Source organism: Marmota monax, unplaced genomic scaffold, assembly GCF_021218885.2.
Source record: "Marmota monax isolate L192 unplaced genomic scaffold, Marmota_monax_Labrador192_F-V1.1 WCK01_AAM20220418_F8-fsc00072, whole genome shotgun sequence".
NCBI lineage: Eukaryota > Metazoa > Chordata > Mammalia > Rodentia > Sciuridae > Marmota > Marmota monax.
In genome coordinates, this window is record NW_026692356.1 from 9,388,736 (window position 1) to 9,416,458 (window position 27,723).

The following is a 27,723-nucleotide window of genomic DNA, read 5'->3' on the forward strand; positions in this document are numbered from 1 at the left end:
CCCGCCGCGCCCTCTCCTCTCGGCCCTCCCTCCCCGTCCTGCCCAGCTCAGCTCTTCCCGTCTGAGGTGGCGGTCGGCCTCGCCTCCCGGTCAGCTCCATTTTACCTCCCCTCCGCTCTTCCCTTTCCCTCGGGCCCCAAACGGCTTGAACACCTTACCTCCTTCTTAGGGTGGTCGCAGAGCCTCTGCGCTTTCTCTGTTCCCGGATCCTCGATCCTCGCCCTGCCCCGCCATGAATGAGGAGTACGACGTGATCGTGCTGGGCACCGGCCTGACGGTGAGCTGCGGGCGGAGGGTGCGGGGCGGCCCGCGATGTGCGGGCCTGTGGGGGCGTCCCCTCGCCCGGTCTCCCGGCCTGGCCGCGACTCCCTTCCCAGCCGGCCACCCGGGTGGCGGTGGATGCACCCCCCGGGCACAAGACGGCCCAGCGTCCGAGACCTGCCGGCCTGAGTCCCCTCGAGGGCTGTCTTTTCGTCGTCGGCTTTGGTTTTCGGGGAGGGGGACGTGGCTAGTGGAAATGAACAGGTTTGAAGGAAGCGGGCATTCTCCAAATTTGCAGCAAAACAGCAGGAAATGGAAACCCAGGCGGTGCATCTGTGGAGCTAGTCAGTCGGGTAATAACGGCCGAATAAAAGCAGGTGAGAAGAAGCTTCACCCTTCTGCAGGAATGAAGAGGAAAGGGAAAAAACCTTGCCCTGGGGTGCCGCTGCTCCTCCACTTCCCTTTTGGGTCTGTGACCTATCCCGATTGGAAGCGGAGAAGCACTAGGCAGAGGGGGGAGGGTGTAAACCGCTCGCAGTGGCGTTTCCTATTTAGTCTGCAGCCACTGCTACTCAGTCTTGGCCGCCAAACCAGGGAGGTTTCGTGACAAGTCATCGAATAGTTACTTCTTTCTAATTGCTAGAGTTTTAAGTTTTTGAAGAAAATGCAGAAATTAGCTTTTCTTTCTTTTTTAAGTCCCTCTTCCTCCCAGTAAGTTGATTCCTTTAAAGCACTTTGTTAACCCACTTACTGAGCATCAGTAGAATTGGAAGTTAGTTTTCTCAAAACTTGGATGTTAGATGCTTTTGCACCTGCATCTTTCCCTTTTATTTGGTTTGCTTCCTGCCTCCACTGTCTCTTCTGAATGCTTTGTATTAAGAAACTGATGGGTGATGGATTGCTAGAGGCCAAGATCTTTCTACTACTCAACTCCCTTCAGGGAGTTAGAAGATAAATCAATAACATGAAGAGTGAATTACTAAAACACAAATGCAAAGCATATCTAATACCATAGTAGGTTTATTTTTCTGTGCATCTGTCTGCTTAGAGATCTTTAGATAATATTTTGCAAATAATGCAGGCAGGTTTTGTATCTAGTACCTTTTCTGTTGCTTTTTAAAAGAAAAGAAGGACTGTTCTTGCAGAAGAATTCCAATTTGTAGACAGAAACATTTAACTATCAGCTGAAATTTTGACAAGGCTACTTCATTATGAATACTGATCCAGATGAACACTGTAAATCTTGTGAATTCCTTATAGCCGGACTTCAAATGCCTGAGTCATTTAATATAAATCACTTCTTCAAGTTTGTTGAAATATGTTTTTTTAGGATCAAATTAATTTTTATAAAGATAACACTTTATAAAATAACTATTTTTGATTTCTCTAGGTAAGAGAAAACTTTTGACGTTTTATTTGGCTAATTTTTTTAAAGGAAAAAGTTATCTTTCTGTTTATAGTAATTTATGATGATTGTTGAACACTCATTTCTTAATATTTTATTATATTTGACCAGTCCAGAAATAGACTTGTGACAGTCTAGGAAATAGTACCAAACAGATGCAGTTACTTCTCCAGAAAGTCATTTGGTTGTTTAAATGTGGGAAATTTGGTTGAATTTCTTTTTTGATGCTAAGTTGGGAAGAATGTTGGATGCCTAAATGAATAGGCCTACCCTCTACAGGTTTTTGTTTTTGTTTTTTTAAGTACCTAATTGGGATCTCAAGCTGAATTTAGTAGTTTGTGGTGGATTTTGGCCGTTGGAATGTGTACTGTTGCTGCCAGTGTGTTGTAAGAACCAGTTAGTTCCACTCTTTTTTTTCTATGATTATTGCTAATCTTTCAAATTTACTCATGATTCAGGTTAGTTGAACATAGACAAGTGAGTACAAATCCATCATCATGCAGGTTTCCACCTGCCTAGTTCAGAAGCATCACTTTGTATCAAAGATGATACACAGTCTTATAGGATAACAAACAAGATAATATACTTCATTTAAATTTGCATTTGGACTGTGAACTTTTTGATGAATGGTGGATACATACTTACCATTTTTGGTTGTCATTTTATAGCTATGGATGATAACTCTTTAATCTCCTGTTAGTTTCCTACATTATTTTGTGAGATGTTCTTTTGAGAATTATATCAATTCAGGGCAATCACATTGTTACCATCATTGGTAGGAGTAGTCACAACAGGGGGATTCTGAGTTTTAGTGATACTAGGACTCAGATGACTGGCAGTTCAATGAGGAGAACTCCAAAGTTAAAAACCTTCAGTTCCAAATTAACTTTGAGTATCTAGAGTTAACATGCAATTTATTTCCTTAATTTTTGGCTTCTAAATATTTAGTGCCTAAGATTTAAGACCCTAATAAAGGCATATGTTGTCAGGTATGGATACTACATATTATATGATGTTCCCTTGTGTCTGTACTTTGACTGTCAGAAACTTTTACTTGTAAATAAGTGTGAAGAACTGTTGGAGATTTTTATATTGCTTTAGTGGCATTGTTTATATCAGTTAAGTCTAATTAGCTCATATTAATTCACAATTTTTTCCATTTTATTTATTGTTTTTACAAACAATAGATTTGCTACAACATGCATATTGAATTAAAAAATTTAACACATTTCCAAAATTTAAAAGTTATACTATAAGGAGTCTTAGGACTGTTGTACAATAATGTTACAAATGGTATAAAACTGTAAAATATGAGCCTGCTGTCAGATAACATCCATTAGTTTCATTTAATCCACAGATATTGATAGTAAAGAAAACCTAAAACCTATATTGATAGTAAAGAAAACCTAAAATGATTTGGTTAAAAACTAAAGTCTTTATTCTGTCTTGGGGAAAAAAATGAGTGTTCTATATATAAGGAATTGTGAGTTATCCCTTTAAAGAACTATAGCTTTTGGGTAAAAAACTTTCTAAATGATATCAAAACTTCTTTAACAAACTAAAGAATATTATTAATTTACTTTATAACTAATTCACATCACGAGGATTAATTATTGTCTTAAGCTATAACCAAATGAAGCCATTAAGACCTAGTAAGCTCTGTAGGAACTTTGACCCCCACCCCCTTTCCCCATACTGGGGATTGGATACAGGGACATTTAACCACAGAACTACATCCCCAGCCATATTTATAGAGATAGGGTCTATATTGTACTATATAATATATCCTTTTAGCAATGTAGAAATAATCTTTTATTATTGGTTTAGAAGAATCAATGGACTTGCAGATTTTTTATTAGCTTCAGTTAACTTTTGTTGTATTTGTTCCAGGTGATAACTTTGAAGGTAGTTACTGTCAGCTCTTTGATTCTGCTGCATCATTCAATTATTGGGCCCCTTTATTTTAGTTCTCAGCTTTCAGTGATTGCTTTAAATCCAGTAGGTCCCCGAAAAGTTATATGTGGAAGCTACGCAACATTCAAAAGTTGTTTGCTGTGATTTTTCTCTTCAAAAGTTTAACCCTGAGTCTACTTTGTTAGCTGGGAATATGAGGGGTCTTCCTGTTTTGTTTTGTTTTTTAATTTTTTTAAGAACCTACTTTCAAGATATACATATTATTTTACTTTCACATATTATATTGAACTATATATGTTAGTACTTTATTTAGCAAGTTAGCTGTTTTAGATGATATTAGGGCTGATTTTTGTAGTTGTAAAATACTTTCAGTTCTGTTTACCAAGATATCATTAAGAAAATGAAAACCAAGCCACAAAATGGAAGAAAATCTTTGTGTTCCATGAACCAAGGAAGGACTTAACAGAATATTTAAAGCACTTTCATAAGGCAATAAGAAAATGACAGGAAGCCTATAAAAAGTGAGTAAAAAACTTGAAAGGAAACTTATTAAAAAAAGATATCTAGTCTTCATCAAATACAAAAGTACTGAACTTCATTAATTAATAAGAAATTCATCTTAATGAGAATGGGCTAAAATTAAAGACAACATCAAGTTTTGGGCAAGGATTTGAAACTCCAAGGACATTTTTCATATAATGCTCTCAAAAGCATAAATTATACAACTATTTTGGAAAGCTGATTCACAGTATTTGCTCTCCTTGATAGCTAGCTACAGAAATGTATACTTGAAAGTCATGTTAGAGTGTTCATAGAGCATTGTTTGTAATAGTCAAAAACTGGATACTTCCAACTGTGGACCAATAGTAGAAAGGATAAGGAAAATGTGGTATGTCCATTCAGGGGAAACTTTTACAGCTTTGTTACCCAGTGTATGTATGGTCCATAGATCAACTGAACTTTCAGAAGCTTCAGGATCTGCTTAGGACGTGCCCCAAATCAGGATCTACACTTTAATATTCTTTGCTTGCAGGATTACATATTCCTTCTGAACTGGTGTAGAACAGTAAATATTTTAGGTTTTTCGGGCCATATGATCTCTATCACAATTACTGAACTAGGGAAGTGTGAAAATAACTGCATAATATATACATAAATGGGGCATGGATATTTACCAATAAACCTATATTTAAAAACAGTAGTCTGCATGCTGAATTTGGATCATGTACCTTAGGGATCCCTGCTTTGTGGCAATGTGAATAAACAAATTAGACCTCACACAAAACATGAATGAATCTTTTAAACATAATGTTGAATAAAAGATGCCAGATCAAATAAATACCACATGATTCCTTTTATATGGAGTTCAAAAACAGAACAAATTGTTGCTGTTAGAAGCCATAAGAGTGATGATGGTGGTTATGAGTGAAACGGCATGAGTGACTTTCAGAACATAATGTTTTGTTTCTTGAGTCAAAAAACTATGCATACTTGTATACTAAAAATGAATCTGATAGTTTTAATCATTTAAGAAATATCAAATGAATACATACATTATAGAGGAAAATTGAAAATTGTATGAGTTAAAAAATAAATATTTCAAAGTCAAATAGATTATTTGGGGAATGAGATTATACTTCTCTGCCATATAGAGTATTTTGGGCAAACTTGAGAAATTCTAAAATTTATAAATATATGTGGAATTTCCTTTGTCTTCTTAAAAAATTAATCACTGATCCACAAAATTCTGGTATATGGAATTCTGTTGTCAGTTTATTAATGGTTATCCTTTATCTTGGATGCTTTTATCCTGGATGCTTCTTCCTTAGGGCTCTATTTCTCAAACATTTTGGTGTAGATTCTGTTTCCACTCTTAAAATTGAAGATCATAAAAAACTTGTTTATAAGGATTGTTTCTGTCATATTAGACATCAACAGAAATAAAAAAATTAATCTACTTTAAAAACCAGTAATAAATCCATTACATGTTAACATGCTTGACAATTTTATTAAATGTAACTATTTTTCAAAATCAAGATTTATGAGATCATTATTGTCTTATATTTTCTGCAGATCTCTTTAATGTCTGACTTTATAAAAACTCCTGTGTTCAGTCTGTTGTGATAATTGTCTATCTGAAATTTATGAAAATAATGAGACCACACAAAAGTGTAGTTGGATCCAGAAAGGATTATAATAATATAGTCTTTCAGATTCTTGTTGAAATTCTTTTACGTACATGAAAACACTAGCATCAATTTTTGAAAAGATGAATTGCAATAATAACCCAACAACTCATCAATGGTTTGATATTCTTTTTTTTGTATGTGGTACTGGGGATTAAACTCTGGGACACTCGACCCCTAAGTCACATCCCAGCCCTATGTTGTGTTTTATTTAGAAACAGGGTCTTACTGAGTTGCTAAGCACCTGGCTTTTCCTGAGGCTGGCTTTGAACTTGCCATCCTCCTGCCTTAGCCTCCCGAACCGCTGGGATTACAGGCGTGTGCCACTATGCCCAGGAATGGTTTGATATTCTGATACATTAAAATCCATTGGTAAAGTTTGCACTGTGAATTCCCTTTTTTCTCCTGCATGATTTTATAACATTTTTCCTATGTCATTTGGAAAATACGCAAATCTTTCCAATGTTAACACATTTCATTTTCCAATTTAAAAAAATCATATTTGTTAATACTGTTACTGAAATGTCATTTAAAAGTCAGTATTAGGGACCTGACATACATGCCCAGGTTTTCAAAAATTCTAATTATCATTCACAGTTTTAACTTGTTATTGGCAACAAATAATGTCAGTTACTTTCCTTTATATTCATTTTTGAGAAAATGCCTGACAAATACCTAAGCCTAATTAATCATAGTTTGTCAGTCAGTTGGTTTTTAAAATCAAAATGATGATCTGTGAAAAAAGTAGCTAGCTCAGCTTACTTAATCCTGAGGTGTAAGTAATTTAAAATGTGTATTTCCCATTTTATTATACAGAAGATAAAAAGACATATTAAAGGGTATGCATTTTAATAGTTAATTTCCATGCTTCATTAAAGGTATCTCTTAAGCAAGTGCCTGTTAGAGAAGAATGTAATGACTGCTAGTTTAGAGCCTCTGTCTTTGTTTTATCCACCATCGAGTTTGCATCATCAGTGCAAAATGCAAACCTAGTTTTTTAAAAGTGACTCAATGTTCTTGGTGTTATTATGAAAATAGTTTTATCTTGGGACCCACTGGGATCCAAGAGCACACTTTGAATCTTGGTTACTTCAGAGTTTTCTTCATAGAATATGTCATGTTGCATAAATATAACCAGGATTCCCCCCACCCCGCGGTGCCAAGGATTGAACCCAGGGCCTTGTGCATGCGAGGCAAGCACTCTACCAATTGAGCTATCCCAGCTTGAGAATTCTTTTTTTAACTAAGAGAATTCTTAATTTCTTAATGACTGACTTTTGAAGGTTTTAAATATGTTGTGGGATTTGCCTTCTTTTAAAGATACTTATGTTTTCCCTGTAGGAATGTATTCTGTCTGGTATAATGTCAGTGAATGGAAAGAAGGTTCTTCATATGGATCGAAACCCATATTATGGAGGAGAGAGTGCATCTATAACACCACTGGAAGATGTAAGTGTTAATAAAAATAAACATGCCTTTTGTATTTTGAGTGTTTTCCTAATAAATCTTCATTTTAATCCTGAGAGATGGTTTTATTTATTTATTTATTTTAATTTACTGAGTAGAAAGTCTTGAGCACATAATTTTGTAGGAGCTTCTTTTTGGGAGCTGTAGAAGTTTTAATTGTGACCTTTTGTTGCCATCTAGTGTCTATTATCTCTCAAAGCTAACAGAATATAGACTAGGAAGATTGACAGCAGGGGGCCTAACATACCAAGCACAATGCCAATGCTTTCCACTTGGTCTTATTTATTCTCTCAGTCACTCAAAGGCATATATTTTTTTTCTATATATAAAATATAGTTTTATCACACACACATAGCCTTTCTACTTTGGTAACTAAATTTTTGAGATTAAAAAATATACTAATTCAAGTATTTCTACATACAAAAAATTCAGGTTTTCATTTATTAAAAACAAAATAAGTTCTGATGAAGTAACCATATTTACAACAAGATAAATATGTAAAATGTTGGAAAATAGAAACAATGAATAGTCTCGAATTCTTAATAGTTTAATGACTGAAATAATTTATCTTTTCAGTAATTTTTTTTTTACAAATAAATTTACTTAATTTTAAACTTACATCAATGTGCTTATTAGTTTCAGACAAAAATATTTAGTATAAATGGCAGGTATTAGTTTTGCACAAGCCAAGAAATAAAATTTAAAGTTGTCTAGATGCAATAATTAAAAAAAAAAAGTAGATTCAAAATGTAGTAGGAAAATATGTTAAAAAAACATAAGGAACTATGCCTCATAAAAGATATAAATGCACCTTCTATTATATGAATATCAAAAACTAAATATTTTTATTTAAAAGTAGCTTCTATAAAATGTCAGGAAAGTAGGCAGTTTGTTTTCGTAATGTAATATGTAAGAAAGAAATATTTCTATCTCAATTAATCAGTATTTCTTAGCAAAATTGTAGTATATATACATGGAAAGGTAGGCATTATCCTGTATTCAAGTGTCCAAGTTTGATTTCCATTAAAATGTTTTCTATATTTTATAAGAAACACACAAACAAAAGTAAAAGAATGAGGTAAGAATCTTATACTTTTTAAAAAGTACTCGAAACTTAATACTCAAGATATTTTTAATGCCTAGACTCCAGAATGACGTTTTAAAAGGTCCTTCATGATGATGACGATTATGATATGTATCTGAACCATATAATGACTTCTTAGTATTCTGAGCAGGCAATGTTTTCTTTCTTTTTTTTTTTTTTTTCTGTTATTACAAAATAATCACAATTTTGCCAAAATATCGTTCCAGTGTGGTTTCACATGAGGCACCATGCCACAGTAAGAGCAGCTACAATGCCATTCAAAATTGCCATGCTATAGCCCATGTGGAAAGAATGTCCGGTCAGTTTCTTGAACCTGGCAGGTGAAAGAGGAGTAGGAGGAAACATTCCTGGTTCAAAAGAATCAAAATGTAACTTTCCAAGAAAAGCTGCAACAGGAGACTCCAGCAATTAGGGATATTATAAGTAGAGTCCAGAATCCTAATAGTCCAGTATCTACATCATCTTCATTTTTCAAATTCTCAGCATGCAACTCTTTAACGATCAGGTAGGCGCTGGCGAGGAGGAAAGCGAGGAGGATGGCGAGCAGAGAATAGACAGGACCTGGATCGGCCATCGCGGAGCCTGGGCCCGGCTACGCGTAGCTCTTTCTGCCTTTCGCGTTGTTCCACCCGCCCCTATCCACAACTTTTCTCCAAGCTACTTGGCACGCCTTCTTCTCCCATCTGCCTCCTCAAAGGCATATTTTTATCCTCATTTTTCAGGCTACAAAATAGTCTCTGTGTGGTTAAAATCTCAGGGTTTGGTTGTGAACCTGTGTTGTACAATTCTAAGCTTAGTTCCCGTTGCTTTAGTAGTCTTATTTTCTCCTTTTTTAGGATAAGGCCACTTGAAACATATATAAAAAAAAATTTGTTTTCCTAGTGCTAAGGATCAGACCCTAGGCCTTGAACATGCGAGGCAAACTCCTTACCACTGAGCTACATCCCCAGCTGCACATGAAGCACTAAGTGTGTTATACTAAACTCACTTATAAATTTCTCTGTGTGGGGCTTGTTGAACATCCGCATATATCCACCATTAATGATGCTTATAACTTGGACCTCTTGGTTCAGGTGATGGCCACCAAATTTCTTCTTTGTATACAGTCTGTGGAGGGATTTGCTGTCACCATTCCTTCCACACTGAGCACATTTATTAGCTGATCTTTAATAAGTTTAACACATTTTCTTCTTTCTCCTTTTTCTTTTAAAAATTTTTTTCTTATGGTGAATATATTCAGAGACTTGAATTTTTATTATGTATCTACCAACTTTGTTTTATGTTATCAGTAAGATTCATGAAATTGAAATAATATTCTCAAATTTTAAACTGCAGGCTTCCTTTTATCAAAGTTTCTACTCAGAAGTTATAAGTTAGCTGTTCCTACTGCTAAACACCCCAAACCAAAACCCCCAGAAAAAAAAGAACACAAAGAAGTTTTGGGGAGTGATGGATATATTTGATACTTTTCGATGGTGTTCATAGCCATATACTATTCTCCAGATTCATCAGAATATATACGTTAAGGGTGTGCCTTTTTTATATATCAGTTATACCTTAATGAAACTTAAAAAGCTATGTTAACTAGAATTAGTTTTAATTATCTTTTCTAGTTTGAAGGATCCAAAATTTATTTTTAACTCCTAATATAACTACAGAAGCAAAGTTAGGGTGGGGTAACTAGACATTACATGGCCCCTAATATGATGCAGTGTAATGTAATCAACAACAATTTCTTACAAACTAGCCTAATCTTCTCAAAAGAAAAAAGAAGTGAGAAAACTTTTGAATGAAGATGAGAATAAGAAGAAACAAAAAAAATGCAATGCTTGAACCTTTAGTTAATTGTGGTTTGAAAAACAAAACAAAAAGACTACTAAGCAGCTTCATAAATCTTTTGTTAGCTTTTTATGTGGGGGAAGAATGAGTTCTACCAATAAGAAATGTACCTACAAAACTACTAGTGTCACTAACAAATAGTTTCCTGTTTTGTTTTACTGCTACTAAAAAAACAAATTAAAAACTTATGTAATATTTTGTTTATTTTAGCATTCACAAGTTGATCAATCTGTCTTATTTATGTATGTATTGGGACCTTGATAAACATTTTATCTGATAAAATATGAAATGCCCTCCTACCTTGCCTTATTGTAGTAGTATTTTATTATTATACCAAAACCACATAAATCAAAAGTATTATATAAAATAATGGAAAATTAAATTTTGTTACTTTTTGTTTTGCTTTTAGTTATACAAAAGATTTAAATTACCAGGACCACCACCAACATCAATGGGGAGAGGAAGAGACTGGAATGTTGACTTAATTCCCAAGTTTCTTATGGCTAATGGTAAAGAATTCTAACTTAATTTATGAAAGTATACTGGAAATATTTGGAGGTAGAAACTACCTCTCAAAGAGAGAATATTATTTGTGTGTGAGGAACTGGATTTTGTTGAATGGCAATAGTATGGTTAATGATATGGTCCATTAGAGGTGTCTCGAGTCAGTAAGTTAAGAATGGAGAGAAGTGTGTGTGGCTTATTAGTAAATGGCTGTAGAGAAACAAAGTTTTTTGTGTTTTTTTTTTTTCCAAATATATTTTTAGTTGTTGATAGACCTTTTTTTAAAAAAATATATTATTTATTTATTTATATATGGTGCTGAGAATAAAACCCAGTGCCTCACACATGCCAGGCAAATGTGCTACTGCTGAGCCCCAGCCTCAGCCCTAGAGAAACAAAGTTAAGATGTAGCAAGATACATGCCAAAATTTTGTAAGCATTTTGTAAATGTAAGTTTTGTAAAATAAAATTGGAAGCATTTGACATAGCTATAAACATTGGTACAATTAGGATGTGGTGTAGTACATACCAGAATCGTAAACATTTGTAACTGACTTCCCTCTCTATGCTTTGTGGACAATTTTAGATAACTGGTCCTTTAAAAACTGAGTCATCTTAATGTTTTTCTTGTGTAGGCTTGTAAAATTATTTTTCATATTAATTTTCTCTCATCATAGAGGCATGAAATATCTTTTTAAATTACTGTGTTATTAGTACTTGAGGTGACATTGGAAAACTAAGTTCTTGGTTATCAAAGTCTATGTTTTATGAATAAAGTATGTGCTACCCTTTCCTTTTATTCTTTTGTTTCTATTACATTGTTTGTTTTAATAGAAAGAGATCTTATTTGAATTTTCTCTAAAATTTGCTAAATTATTTTGGGGTAAACTCTAAAAATTTTGCTTAAGTAATATTTAAACTAGGAAGCAGTTAAGTAGAATGAAAAGCAAATTTACCTAATTATAATCTCACCATCTAGATTTTAGTTAATATTCTGTTGTATGACATAGTGGTTCTGGTACCAATTAACATTTTTTTTTTAGCCAGTATGTTATGAACATGCATGCACACGCGACAAACCCCGTTTTATACTCAGAATTGTTATTATGGGGACAAACATAATGATCTTTTTAAAAAGTCTTTTCCTTTTTATTGCCACATTTTATTTTTACCAGTGATATTATCCTACCCATTTCCTAGTATCTTATCGACCCTTAATATTATTTATTTTGGTTGATATTTTGTCATTGAGAGGTAAATCTGAACTTTAAAAATATCTATTTTTTTTTTAGAGGATAGAATGAGGTTTACATATTATTGTCTAACTTTCCTATTTAGTAAATTGGCCAGCCTTGTGCTGGTACATTTTTCCATTGAGCTTTTTGTTTTTCCTTATTGATGTGAAAGAGCTCTTTATAACTAAGATTATTGTTTTGAAGTTATGCAATTTGCCTAATAATCATTAAAATTTTTTCTATACTCAAGGCTTTTTTCATGTCATATTGGTTGAGCTTTTTTCATTTCATTGGTTTTTATTTTCAGGATGGTTTATTTTTGAAATTTTCTTTCCATCTTGTCTCAAGTTATTAGAATACTACTGGTTGTTTTAATGATTTGACAATTTCATTTTTTTGTCATAAATTTTTATAAATATTTTCATCTATTGTATGAAATATATCTGCTTTGTTGTCCTATTGATTGAAAAGTAGAGATTGAATGTGTATGTAGCTCAGTGGTAGAGTGTTTCTCCAGCATGTATGAGGCCCTGGGTTCAGTCCCTGGGAACACACACACACACGCACACGCACCCCGTCATACACAAACAAGTAGAGATTGAAGTTTATTATTCAAAATGGCCAACCACTTGTCCTTCAATACCATTCTCTTTTTTTTTTTTCTATTTTGATTTTAAATTTTACCAAACATTAATTTCTTAACACATTACATTTTTACATGTGGTATCTACATATTATTTTCCCCCAATTTGGGAACCAGCTAATATAATTGTATAGTAATATCTGTACAACTATAATTATATTTTAATATCCGGTTGTGTAAGTCTCACAATACTTTATTTCTTGCTCTCAAAAAAGAAAAAAAAAATTGATCTTTTTGACAACCCTAGTGTGTGTATCTTCAAATCAGCTTTAAAATAATTTTGGTCTCACAAGTTTGCTATTTTTTACATAAGAATTTTTAGGCTTATAGGAAGGTAATATTTTTACTTGCATGCCTGACTCTTTCTATATCTGGTGTTGATGTTCACTTTAATAAATATAAATTGACTTGGAAACTGAAATATTTTGGGAGTTGTTTCTTTGAAATATGATAGAAACTGTTAAGCAGCTTAAATCCATTTGCAGTATTACTGCAATTCTAAATCTCATGCCTCTAATATCTTTTACCCTTGGCAAAGCAAGTGCATAAGAATTATTAACGCTGAAGTCATAACGTTAGAAAAGAAACTTCTAACTATGCAGTAGGTATGTGCCCTGGTTTACCATTTAAAATATGGCTTTGAAGATTTGTTTTGTAAGAGCTATTGGACAATGTTAGGAAGAAATTGGGAAGCCATTAGTATTAGTAAATGTGCGTTTATTTCTGTTAATTTTTAGTGGCAGCAAGATTTAAGTGAAAGTTTGAATTCTATGACTTTTCTAGGTCAGCTGGTTAAGATGCTACTTTACACAGAGGTCACTCGCTATCTAGATTTCAAAGTGACTGAAGGGAGCTTTGTTTATAAGGGAGGAAAAATCTACAAGGTTCCTTCCACTGAAGCAGAAGCCCTGGCATCTAGTAAGTACTTTCATTTTATCTTTTCAGTATAATTAGATTATATAGTAGAAAGAAATTTCAGACATCAATCCACCCAGTCAACAAATATTTAGTGAATGTCTTTTTTTTTTTTTTAATATTTATTTATTTATTTTAGTTTTTGGCGGACACAACATCTTTGTTTGTATGTGGTGCTGAGGATCGAACCCGGGCCCGCACGCATGCCAGGCGAGCGCGCTACCACTTGAGCCACATCCCCAGCCCCGACAAATATTTAGTGAATGTCTTATTATGTGCTAGACACTGTTCTAGGCAGAAGAGAGTACATTAGTGATCTTTAACATTCTGTATGGTTAGGGAGGGGAGAAGGTTCTTTTTCATTGTCTTTCTTGTAGCTGCATGCTGCTAGTAGGAAAAGCTGAGGGTCTATAAAGTGGTAGTTTATAGCTGTCTGTTCACCTTTTAGTATAAAAAGCAGTGAATGGATTATCTAGTGTTTCTCTAAGGTAAGTGACCAACAGGGCAATCAACATCCACATTTCTTTCTCTGTTAGATGCCAGAATATGTCTTAGCATTCAGAAGAGGAAAAGGAAGAGCATTCAGCATTTTAGGTAGTTGGTTAAGTGTTGATTGGTTATCAAAGGAAGAACTTTGATATTGTTCCCTTCATAGATCATATTTTTTTCAAAGACTTACTTTTTTTGTATCTAATAAGAGACATAATTCAGGGGCTGAGGTTGTGGCTCAGTGATAGAGCGCTTGCCTTACATGTGCGAGACCATGTGTTCGATCCTCAGCACCACATAAAAATAAATAAGTGAAATAAAGGTACTGTGTTCAACTACAACTAAAAAATAAATATTTTTTTAAAAAGTTTAAAAAAAGAGACATAATTCATATTTAAGTACTGACTGTAATTACTTATAACTGGGGGTAAACTTAAAGACTTTATAACTAATCTATATTAATTGTGTGGGTTTTATTTTAAAGTGTTGTGAAATTGGAGGTGATGTTATCCAAATTTCTCATATCTTAATTTACATTTTGTCTTAGAGGGGCTAAGTTAATGACATTCATGTTTAAATTTTCCTCTCATACTCTCTCTTTTTTTTTTTTTTATCTCTCAGTGTCCTATTGTGAGTGTATACTTTTTAAAAAATTCTTTTTTAGGTTTAATGGGACTATTTGAAAAACGTCGCTTCAGAAAATTCCTAGTGTATGTTGCCAACTTTGATGAAAAAGATCCTAGAACTTTTGAGGGTATCGATCCTAAGAAAACCACAATGAGAGATGTGTATAAGAGATTTGATTTGGGCCAAGATGTTATAGATTTTACCGGTCATGCTCTTGCACTTTACAGAACTGATGAGTAAGTTTTTTGTTTTTTAAGATTTGTATTTTTCTTGGAATGCTGACTGAATTGAATTTCCCAGTTCTCCAAATTGGAAATTCTAACAGAACATATAGCTATGTTACACTATGAAAGAAGAGGCTCTTGGTTCAAATTAATGTTGGAACCTTTTAAATGAATTAGGAAGGCAATAGATTAAAATCTCTTCAATAAAAGATTTTTAAATTGAGCAACTAAGAAAACTAAAACCCTTTTCTAATATTCATTTTCTTTCTAGCTATTTAGATCAACCATGTTGTGAAACCATTAATAGAATTAAACTTTACAGTGAGTCTTTGGCAAGATATGGCAAAAGCCCATACCTTTATCCACTTTATGGCCTTGGAGAATTGCCACAAGGATTTGCAAGGTAAGAGCCCATTTTTAACTGATTAGCTGATACTTCACTGATCCTGAACTTTATCTCAAATAGGCATGTGAGCTTTGGTGTTACCAATGAGACAAGGTATGTCTCTGTAGTTTTCCTTTTTTTTCCATGGTGTTGAGAGTGTAATATACATGTTTGTAAGTGCTCTTCCTATGAGCCTTGTCCCCAGTCCTTTTATTTTTATTAAAGTGAAATTTATGTACAATGAAACATCTTTGGTTAAAAAAAAAAAGAAAAAATTTGACAAATGTATTGACCCTGTATAACCACAACCCAAATCAAAATATAAAATATTTTCCTTATCCCAGAAATCTTCCTTGTTTTGTAAACAATACATCCTCTCTCCCCTGCATTACATTCTTGATTTCTACCACCAGATTATTTTGCCTGTTGTTGAAGTTCTTATCTAGGGAACAATACAGCGTGCATTCGTTTGTCTCTGGCTTTTGCGTTGTTTTTTTGGGGGGGGTGTAAGGGGGATTGAACTTAGGGGCACTTGACCACTGAGCCACATCCCCAGTCCTATTTTGTATTTCATTTAGAGAGGGGATCTCACTGAGTTGCTTAGGGCCTCACTTTTGCTGAGGCTGGCTTTGAACTTGTGATCCTCCTGCCTCAGCCTTCTGAACCTCTGGGATTACAGAAGGGCATCACTGTGCCTGGCTATGGCTTTTACTTTTTGCTTAACATGTTTAAATATTTTGGTTGCCCTGAGGATTGAACCTAGAGCCTCAGGTATGCTAGGTAAGCACTCTACCACTGAGCTACATCCTTAGCCCTGTCAGTCATTTTAATTTTAACCACCCAATGAGTATAAAATGTCATATCATATGGTTTTAATTTGTATTTCCTGAGAAATAAAGTTGACTACTTTTTCATGGCCATTTGTATAATTTTGTTCTGTGACTGTTCAGGTCTTTGCAGATTTTTAGATTTGGGTTGTCTTTTTAAATTTTTGATTTGTAGATCTTGATGTATTCTGGTGCCAAGTCTTTTGTCAGTTTCTTAGTCTCTGTCTTGTCTTTTGTAATTTTTACATTTTGATAAAGTGCCATATATCAAAATTATCTTTTTATGTTTAAAGCCTTTTGTCTCCTAAGAAATCTTTGCTTTCCCTGAGGACACAAAGATACTTTTGTCTCTTTCTAAAAGTTTTATTTTTGCATTTAAGTCTGTCATTAATCTTGAAAAAATGTTGGTGTGTGGAATGAGGTAGGGCTTGAGGTTCATCTTTACTATACCTATATTTAGTATTTTAGCAGCATTTATTGAAAAGATTTTCTTTCCCAGGTAGTCTTGGTATCTTTGTGGGGAAATAATTTGGCCATGTATATGGGTCTACTTTGGGATCCAGTTTTCTTCCAGTGATTTTGTGGTTTTTTTTCCTTATGCTTTTACCACACTGTCTTGATATAGTTTTGTAGTAAATTTTGCAGTCAGGTAATGTAAGTCCAACTGTGTTCTTTTTCAAAATTTGTTTCATCTATTAAGATTCTTTGCGTTTCCATATACATTTTAGAATCAGCTTCTCTCTCCCCAGAAAAAAATATTTGCTGTGATTTTGATTGAATTGAGTTAAGTCTATAGATTTGAGGGAAATATTCATCATCATAGTGAGTTTTTCTATTTATTTTTAAGTTATTTGCTGCTAATACATAGAAATAAAATTTAATTTTTTATATTTATGTCTTATGACTGGTTTATTAAACCAATTCACTTATTCTACTGATATAGGTTTCTTAAAATTTTCATGTACACAATTGTGTTATGTGAGTTTAGAGTTTAAATTCTCCTCTTAACAATCTTGACGTGTCTCCTCTTCCCCTTGCCTTTATTGCAGTGGCTGGGACTTCAAGGACAGTGTTAAGGTGCTAAAAATGGACATTCTTGTCTTGTTCCTTGGGTTAGGGATGTTGTGTTAAATACAATATTGTTAAATGTTTTCTGTATTTTTTTGATAGATGATTTTATCAGATTAAATTCCTTTTTATTCATGGTTGGCTGAGAGTTTTTATTATGAAAAGGTATTGACATTGAGTTAATTATGCAGCTTTTCTTTTGTATGTTAAAATATTGAATTACATATTTATTTATTTATTTGGTGGTGTTGGGGATTGAACCTGAAGCCTTGTGCATGCCAGGTAATTACTCTGCCAACTGAGCTATATCCTCAGCCCTACAAATTTATTTTTTAATGTTAAAAAAAAACCCCTTGCATTCCTGGGATAATAAGCTCCATATTCATGATGTATTTTCTTGTTTATTGTTGGATTTAATTTGTTCATTGTGTGTGCATTTGCAACTAATGCAGATAACAGATGATTGAATTGTGTGTTTCTGTAAATGATATTGTCTTAAAAGCTTGTAGTGTTCTTATTTGTATAAGGTTTGGTAGTCCATAAAATGTTTGGAAAAGTTTCCTCCTCCTTTGTTTTCTGAAAGTTTGTGAAGATTGCTATGGGTTTTTCCTCAATGTTTCATAGACTTGATCAATGAAACCATCTGAGCCTGGAACTTTCTTTGTAACAAGGCTTTTGATTATTAATTTTCTTTTAATAGAAATTAGGCTATTTGGGCTGGCGCTCTAGCTCAGTGGCAGAGCATTTGCCTAGCATGTTACAAGGCACTGGGTTTGATCCTCAGCCCCACATAAAAATAGGCTATTCAAATATGCTATTTCTTATTGTAGTTTTCATTTGTGCTTTTCAAGGAATTTGACCATTTCATTTAAGTTTTTGAATTTACTGTAAAAAGTTGTGCTAACCCTTTTGATGTATGTAAGATCATTAGTGATGTTTCCTCTTTCATTCCTGTGATTTATAATTTATATTTTCTCTCTTCTGCTAGGATTTAATATCATTTATCTTTTTAAAAAAACCAAACTGTTAGCTTCATTAATTTTCTCTGTAGCTTTCTGTCTTGATCAATTGCTTTTTAAAAATTTCTTCTCTCCCCGCTTTTTTTTTTAAGTTGTAGATGGACACAATATCTTTATTTATATTTATTTTATTTATTTAATTATAAATATAATATATAAATATAATAATATAAATTATTTATTATTTATATTTTATTTATTTATATTTATTTTATTTTTATATATTATTTTATTTATATTTATTTTTATGTGGTGCTGAGGATCAAACCTAGGGCCTCATGCTTGTGAGACAAGCATTCTACCACTGAGCTACAATCCCAGCCCTCTCCCCCTTTTTTTGACTTTTATGGTTGAAACACATGGCTGTTATTACATTTTGCACATGTAACATAAGTTAAAAGTTTAATTTTCCTCTGAATCTGTGTTATCCATCCTTGGTACCTCTATCGTTTGCCACCCCCTCCTTTTAATCTTGAGTTGTTTGGAAGAATAATTATTTATAAACATTTGGAGTTTTTTCCTAAATATCTTATTGTTATTAGTGTCTAATTTTATTATGTTCAGAGAACAAACTTAATACAATTTCAGTCCTTGAAATTGAGACATATTTTATGGTTGAATCTGTAATCTTAGTGATCAATATGCTCTGAAAAAAAAAAGAATGTGTACTCTGCATTTGTTGGTGGAGTATTAAGAACTGGTAGCCTGGTGTCATGGAGCATACTGTAATCCTAGCAACTCATGAAGCTGAGGCAGGAGGTTTGCAAATTCAAAGCCAACCTCAGCAGCTTAGTGAGGCTCTAAGCAATATAGCTGTACCCTGTCTCTAAATAAAAAATAGAAAGGGCTGGGGATATATAACTCAGTGTTAAAGTGCTTCAGGCTGAATTCCCTGGTACCTAAAAGAGAAAGAGAACTGCTAGAATTGAAATATGTCTTTTTCTAGTTCTATCAGTTTTCTTCTTTTGTGTGGTGCTGGAGATTGATCCCAGCGCCTTGCTTATGCTAGGCAAGCACTCTACCACTGAGCTAGCTACATCCTGTATCAACACTGTTCTTGAAGACAGCATCAGCATATAGTTGAATCTTTTTTTTTTTTTTTTTTGGTCCATTGTGACAATGTTAGCTTTTTAATTGGAGAATTTAGTCCATTTACATTTAACATAATAATCCATACAGTTGGGGTTAGGTCTATGGTTTTTGCTACCCATCAACCCCTGCTGTTTCCTGCTCCTGATTTTTGGATTAATCAGATATTTTCTAGTATTGCATCTTAATTCTTCTAATGGGTTTTTGTCTTCACCTCTTTTATTGCTCACCCTACAAATTGTAATCTTTTATTTATTTATTACAGTTTATATTTAGAGTTAATATTGTACCACATTATGTAAAAGAGAAGAACTTTGCAACACTATCACTTTTATTTACCATTTTTCTTTGTTTATATTTTACATCTCTAAGCCCCATAATACAGTGTTAATTATTTTGAATTAAATAATCATTTTAAAGAGATGAACAAGGGGCTGGGGATGTAGCTCAGTTGGTGGAGTGCAAAAAAGATGAACAGAAGTGCTGGAGGTGTCGCTCAGTGGCAGAACGCTTGCCTAGCGTGCATGAAGCCCTGTTTGATCCTGGTACTTGTGGAGTGAGGAGGAATAGAAGGAAAACATTTCTTGAATTAGTTAAGATTTGAAGAGATTTTTATCACAGATTTGTTGGCTCCTTCCTTTGTGGCTCTTACTTTTGTAGAGTTCCCCCCCTCCATGATTTTTATCTCTTGTGGCACTTCAAAGTCTCATAGTACTTCAGATCAGTAAGGCTGCAGCCTTCCTGTTTCTGTTATAGCTGCCCCAAGTTAAAAGACTAGGAAAGTAGTTCCTTTGGGGAAAGCAGTATAAACCACACAAGATATCAGCCAATTGATTCCTGTCAAGTCTGCTCATCATTTTCTGATAGTGTTTAGTTTTTAATAATCAGGAGGAGAAGACTCCTATATATATATATATAAGTTCTTCCTGTTGCTGGTCAGTGCCTTTTTTTTCCCCCCTCAGTATTCAACTGTAAAACAAATTTGCACTTCTTGTTCTATAATTCATACTGTAGTAAATCAAGCTAATATCCTTTTAGATGGGAATTGAGCAAATATATTGCCTATAATTCATATAGATCTAAGGAGGGAAACTTGAGCAATTGAAACATTTATTATAATTGAGATTTTTAAAAACTTTCTAGGCTGAGTGCTATTTATGGAGGTACTTACATGTTGAATAAACCAATTGAAGAAATCATTGTGCACAATGGAAAAGTGGTTGGCGTAAAGTCCGAAGGAGAGGTAAGTAACTTTTACAATTTTAAAAATACTGTGTTCTTGTGAAGAAAATGTATTATCTACTAAGTACCTATTTTACTATGGACATCGATGCTAGATTTCAGACTACATGATATTCTGTGTGAAAGTTGGTTTTATCATAGCTAAGGACTAATGTAGTTTCTTTGTCTTATTTTAAAAACAACCACCCTTTCTAGGGTGTCAGTTGTTACTTAAGACCAAAATGTCCGCATTATGGATGGTAATTCTACATACTTAACAGTTAACATATTTAAGTATTCCATACTTAAATGGTGTGGACTGGTACTTATCCACAAATTGTGGAGTTGGCGATCTCCACAGGTGGAGTTCTGAGTACTTTTATAAATCTGAATTGTAGGTAGATCACTGGAAGCTGGTTATAATGTCTATTCTAATTCAGAAGGTTTGAGGGGACTCTGCTTTTTCTTAAAAGCTCTCTCTGGTCATAATATTCCTGGCCTGCCAACCACACATTAAAAATAAAGTATTACTTCTTCCTTTTATTACTATACTACTTAATATTTCTTTCATTTCACTCAGTTATTATCATTGTTAACAGCTCTTGCAGTAGAGAATGCATTCTAAGTTACTGCCTGACATATTATGTCTAAAATTCTAAAAATGTAAGCTTTATCTTAAACATTTAAACATTGAGCTAGGTGGGAATGTAGAGACCTCCTGGAGGTGGTCTATTTTTTCTTGTTTAGATTGCATGGGAAATGAAGATTTGAGATAAGATTTTAGTAGCCAGAATGAGAAGACAGTGAATAATGGAGAGAAAATATAGGCCTGGCTTAGGAAAATAAAAGAGCCTAATAGCAAAGCACGAGGCAAGATTTTTCTTTAATATGATGTATATCTCACAATGATCCTAAGAGACAGGGCTTAATGCTTCTGGGTACATATAAATAAAAGACACAGCTGACTGAATGGCTGCGCTGGAATTGGTGTCCTATGCCCACAGTGCTTAGTTGTAACACACCTAAGGATATACGTTGGGAAATGTTAGCTTTGTCCCTCCTATCTTCCGAGATGTCTAGTCTACATGGTTTTATATTTTCCAGGCTACTTCTTTATAATCTTTTATCTTGATTGTCTTGGTAGTCTCTAATCTTTTTTATATGTTCTTATAAGAAGATGGAATATGTATAGGAAACTGTAGGATGACATAGGAAACTGAAGGATGATATTTTGTTTACTAGTGCTTTGACTGCCATTCTTTTATTAACTCCTAAAATGATGAAATGGCCAAATATTTTAAGGTAGGACAAATATCATTCAGATCTCATCGTGTGTACTATATTTATAAATGGGTTCACTGACCATGTAAGGTAGATGTTTTCTGTTTTTTTTGGAAAACCTTTAAGGGGAAAAAAGTCATGAACTATCAATCCTTACAAATGGAGCCAAACACAAGACAAACTCAAAAAGTTAAGTTTAAAAATTATTTTGCTATTCCTGGTGGTATCTCCTGGGCTAAACACCAAATAATCTCCTTTTACTAGTTGGTTACCTGAACTTTTATTGTTAGCGATCTGTCATAACTACCTGTGCTTTCAGCACAATTATTGTTTGGGAGATACGGATAAATGTCTTAATCTGATTGCTTTAGGTTGTTTCTTTCTCTTGCAGGTTTTTCTTTGATGTCACTCTGCTGCACACAGCAGAAAGCTCCCTTTTTTAAGGAAACCTCAGGGCTTTGCCATGAAAGAGAAGGGTTATAATACATTACTCTTGGAGCTAAAGTCTTGCTTATAATGCAGTCTTAAGATTATGATTTTGGTCTATTTATAATGCTAGTCATATTTCTTTTATTTTTTTGCCAGGACATGCAAGTATGACAACCATTATGTACAAAACTGATACTTCTGACCACTATGCAATTGTCCAAAAAGAATTTATAGGGATTGTTGGAAAAGCTATTTTACTAGTTATCTATGATTAACTTTTATATTAATTAGTTCATGGATATAAGAAATTCTATTCAAGGGAAAATTATATTAATGTATTGGTTTGGGGTTTTTGTGGAGCCGGAATTCAATCTCAGGTTTTGCATATGCTAGACAAGCACTTTACCACTGAGTTACATCTCCAGCCCAGGATACTATTTATAACACTATAAACACTGAATATTACATTAAAAAATCGTGCTTCCTTGCCTCCCAGTTTAAAAAGTTGGGGTAAAATTACATAATACATGAAATTTATCATCCTTGCTATTTTAAGTGTACAGTTCTGTGGTTTTAAATACATTCATAATATTTTACAGCCATCACCACTACGCATCTCTCGTAGTCTTTTCATCTGAAACTCTGTAGCATTGAACAGTAACCCTCAACTCCGTCATCCCATTCCGTCTCTATGATTTTGGCTACTTTTAAATATCTGATATAAACAGTATTTATATTTTTTGTGAGTAGCTTATTTCACTTAGCACTACTGTCTTTAAGTTTAACCCAAGTTGTAGCATATGTCAGAATTTCCTTTCTTATTAAGGATATTCCACTGTATGTGTAAACCACATGTCACTAATCAGTGGACACTTGGGTGGTTTCCACATTTTAGCTGTTGTGATTAATACTATCGTGAATGTTGGTATACAGATTTTCTCTTCAAAACCCTGTTTTTCACTTCTTTTGGGTGTATATCCAGAATTTAAATCTCTGATCATAATATATATATATATATATATATATATATATATATTTAAGAAACAGCCATACTGTTTTGATGGTGGTAGTGCCATTTTATATTCCCTTCAGTGGTGTAGTTTCTCCACATCTATGCCAACATAGTATTTTGATAATAGCCATTCTAATGGGTAGGAGGTGGTATCTCATTGTAATTTTAATTTGCACTTTGCTGATGATTAGTGATGTTTAGTGTCTTTACACTTATTAATAATAGGCATTTGTTTTCTTTGGGGAACTGTCCTTTCAAATCCTTTGCTCATTTTTGAATAGGACAGTTTTTTTTTAATTGTTTTAGGAATTCTTGATATATTCTGGATATTAATCTCTTATCAGATATATTCATGTACATTTCTCCCATTCTGTGGGTTGCTCTTTTATACTGTTTTCTTCTTGAGGTACAAAAAATAAATTTTTTCATGAAGACTTGTCTATTTCTTTTATTTCCTGTGTCTTTCATGTGTAAGAAATCACAAATTTAATACCATGGAGCTATTGCCCTACATTTTCTTCCGGGAGTTTTCATTATTTTAGGCCGTTGATCCATTTTAATTTTTGTATATGGTGTTAAGGGTCCATCTTCATTCTTTTGCATTAACTGGTTATTGAAAAGATTGTCCTATTCCTACGGATTGGCCATGGCATCTTTGTCAAAAATCGTTTGTAACTGTGATGGTTTATTTCTGGGCTCTCTTTCCTATCTCACTTGTCTTTGTCAATCTTTATGCTAGTACCACTGTGTTTACTACCTAGTTGTTTAATGAGTCCCATCTTGATCTTTTTCAAGATTGTTTTGGCTGTTCCTTATGATTCAGCATGAATTTTAGGTTGGATTTAGTTACCACAACAACATTGTCTTCTAATCCATGAACATGGGATTTCCCATGTATTTATATTTTTATAAGATCTTTAAAAATGTCTTGTTATAGATTGCTCGCTGTAAGCAGCTCATCTGTGACCCCAGCTATGTAAAAGATCGGGTAGAAAAAGTGGGCCAGGTCATCAGAGTTATATGTATCCTCAGCCACCCCATCAAGAACACCAACGATGCCAACTCCTGTCAGATCATTATTCCACAGAACCAAGTCAATCGAAAGTCTGGTGAGTTTTGAAGACCTGCAGCTGTTGGATTGCTTTGTGTCATCCTAAATTCCTAACTTTATGTGTTGTACCGAGAGACTTTAGTTTACATGTAGGAAACATAATGTGATCCTTTTAGATTCTAGGGATCCTGCAGCATTGTGTTGAAGTAAACTAGAAGCCCTGCTTTGGACTTGTATCCATCACTTCTGACCTCAGTTTCTTCCTCTAGAATGAATGGATTGACTAGGTGAATTCTCACAATCTCCTGGCTCTAACATGAGTGACTGTGGAGGTTTATGCTGACAAGTTCAATTGAATCCACTATATTTTTGAGCTGTGTCATCATTTGTGAACTTCTTACATTTCATTTTAGCAATGTGCTAGAAAACCATTCAGTCTGTGATTTAGATCAGGACTTGGCTTTGAAAGTGCAGTTTTTGATTTGTTTGCTTTAACCAGTTGTTATCAACTATTTGGTGTTCCCATCTTTTGATTTAGTAGCCCTACATCTTATTTATCTAAATAATTAAGAGATATCTGTATTATGATTTTTTTCTTTTTTTCCCTTTAAGAAATCACATTGCAACTAGGTGTGGTGGTACATACCTGTAATCCCTGTGACTGGAAGGCTTGGACTGGAGGATTGCAAGTTCCAGGCCAGTCTCAGCAATTTAGTGAGGACCTGAGGAACTTAGTGAGACCCTGTTTCAAAATAAAAAGGGCTGGAGATGTGGCTCAGTGGTTAAGTACCCCTGGGTTCAATCCCCAGTAAGTAAATCACATTGCAGAACATTATCACTAGAACAAAGGGACTTGACAATCTTATTGTTCCCTAACAGGGTCTGTGAAAATGTACAAAAAAGGAGCCCAATAATTTTCTGAGAATATAGTTACTTTGAATAGTGGTATACACATCAAGATCAGAAATTATTTATTATTGCCAACTTAAAAATAGTTTATACTGATTTGCGATTTTTAATAAAGGAGGAAATTGATATTTAATAAATCCTTTCTTAGCTATTCAAAACATTTCCAAATGTGCAGGATACAGAGTGGAAAACAACAACAACAAAAAAAAAATGCAGAGTAGATAATACAGTGCTATGACAGAGCCAGAAAGGAATTTTATTTCCAAGTTAACAGTTCACAGCCACATCAATCCTTAATCCCTAGTAGGTTAAAAGAAATTCGGTTATTAAATATTTGCATATCCACCATGACCCAGTTTGCTTTCACATAGAACTTAAGCTTAGAAGAGCAGTAACTGAATGAAATATAGTAAAACCTGTAGGGCACTCATGTCCCAGGTTTATCCATCTCAGTTCTCTAGCTGCTATTGTTTATTTCTAGATATCTATGTTTGCATGATCTCCTCTGCACACAATGTGGCAGCGCAAGGAAAGTACATTGCCATTGTTAGTACAACTGTGGAAACCAAGGAACCTGAAAAAGAAATCAGACCAGCTTTGGAGCTCTTGGAACCAATTGAACAAAAGTGAGTGTTGTGTTCTGTCAGCTACCATCCAAACTGAGGCTTGATTTTGGTGCTATGGTAAGGTGAGCACGAGAACACAGGCAGACTCTGGCTGCTGTGTGGCAATCTTGAAATGTCTCATCTCTACCAGTCTTCCCTTTGGTACTTAAAAATTCAGGCAAAACAATGACTTGAGTGTGGGACCAACTAACTTGCCTACTTATCTATTTTTTCCCTTCAGATTTGTCAGCATCAGTGACCTTCTTGTACCAAAAGATTTGGGAAGAGAGAGCCAGGTGAGTGTGGAAATCTGAAAAGAATATTTTTAGGCTTTACTGGAACATCCCCTAAATACTTATAAATATTTGTAATTTTTATTTCCAGATCTTTATTTCCCGTGCATATGATGCCACAACTCACTTTGAGACAACCTGTGATGACATTAAAGACATCTATAAGAGGATGACAGGATCTGAGTTTGATTTTGAAGAAATGAAGCGCAAGAAAAATGACATCTATGGGGAAGACTAACAGCAGTACATGTTAATACCTAATTAGGACAAATATAAAATTTGACAAATAATGCATATTGTATGAAATCAAAATTGTAAGGCCTGCTTTTGTAATCAGAATGGAGAGATTGAAGAGCATTGTACCAGTAAATACTCTTCCCCTTCATCTTTCTAATATCATGTATTAACTTTTTTTCATGGAGTGGCTATTCAGAATTGGCCAGTTACCACATTCTGTTCAATTTAACTGGACTGGCTTTTTTTTCTAGTGAAGGAGCAGTTTTAAACATTGTGATATCAATACAGAAAACTTGGTACAGCATTTGTATCTTTTAATCAGGGTAGACTTTGCATTTATGTGCTTCTGCTGCTCAAGAGCTGGATTCATAGTTTGTGTGCCATCTTGTCATTAAGGAGATTCTAAATTGAATATTCCCTATAACTACCTTGTGTGTTAAGTATTATGGCAGGGCCCAAATACCATAGTCAAAAGTTTGGTTTATGTGGGCATAAACTTCTAACCAAACTCCATTCGTTTGGAGGAAGCCAATATGTGGTGTTTTAACCTAGTAAAATTGATGAAAGAAGGGGAAAAGAACCTATCATTAAAAAGCAGGTAAAATGTGGAAGCATCTTTTGTATCCCAGGTGTGGCTTCTTCAATGGACCAAGCTGCAATGCAGTATTGATTTGACAGAGCCTCTCTTCAATGATGTCTGTTCCAAAATGGCTCCAAATGATTTCTGTACTGCAAAATAAAGCCAAACTCTGGAATCCACTGCCCTCTGTATCAGTCTGTTTGTGTCCTAATTGTGAGGGCCACAACACAGCTACTGCCTTGCCTTCAGGAGAGCCAGGAGTGATGCTGGGCTGGGACCATGGTGTAGCTTCTGATCTGGATGCATCAGAGCAGCCTATCCTCTGGCTTCGCTGTGAGTATACCTCTTATTTTATTTCTGACAAAATGACTAGATTCTTTGGTAATTTTTGTAATGGTTTAAGTACTTGTTTTAAAAAATAGTACTTGTTCCAGAAAAATATGTTTTTACCTTTAATAATATTGCTTATGGCAGCAGTTTTGTAAATTTTACTTGTGGTGCCAAAAATCAAACCCATTGCCTCACATATGCTAGGCAAGCACTCTACCACTGAGCCACAACCCCAGCCCATCAGCAGTTTTAATAAGTGAAATCTGCCAGGTGGAGTAGGAACTGTAGTCCATGTCATCCCTGCTCCCCAAAACACCCCAAGTCTTTATTAAGTTGCCCAGGCTAGACTTGAACTTCCTGCCTCAGCCCCCTCAAGTTGCTGGGATTACAGGCAATGTGTTACCATGTCTGGCAGATTAGTACTTTTTATGTACTCTTAAATGATAGAGCTGGCTTTCTCCTTCATAATGATAAGCCTCAATGTATATGCTGCTATTTAAGTGAAAGAGACGGAAGTGGATGATCTGGTAAAGCAAGTTAGGGTGTTACTCAGACGTCCATGTGATGACTTAG

The 27,723-nt window shown here is 34.3% G+C and overlaps 1 protein-coding gene and 1 pseudogene across 1 annotated transcript; one reads left to right on the top strand and one right to left on the bottom strand.

Moving 5' to 3' along the window:
* The first annotated feature begins 25 nt into the window (after nt 1–25).
* On the top strand, nt 26–26,999 carry Gdi2 (GDP dissociation inhibitor 2). Its single transcript, XM_046442405.2, has 11 exons — nt 26–277; nt 7,108–7,215; nt 10,587–10,686; nt 13,343–13,477; nt 14,628–14,826; nt 15,086–15,217; nt 20,346–20,445; nt 24,083–24,254; nt 25,587–25,731; nt 25,952–26,006; nt 26,095–26,999. Exons 1-11 carry the CDS (start codon nt 233–235, stop codon nt 26,239–26,241), a joined length of 1,338 nt encoding a protein of 445 aa, XP_046298361.1. The 5' UTR covers nt 26–232; the 3' UTR covers nt 26,242–26,999.
* LOC124091361 (ADP-ribosylation factor-like protein 6-interacting protein 6) lies at nt 8,496–9,366 on the bottom strand (annotated as a pseudogene).
* Nucleotides 27,000–27,723: the final 724 nt, after the last annotated feature.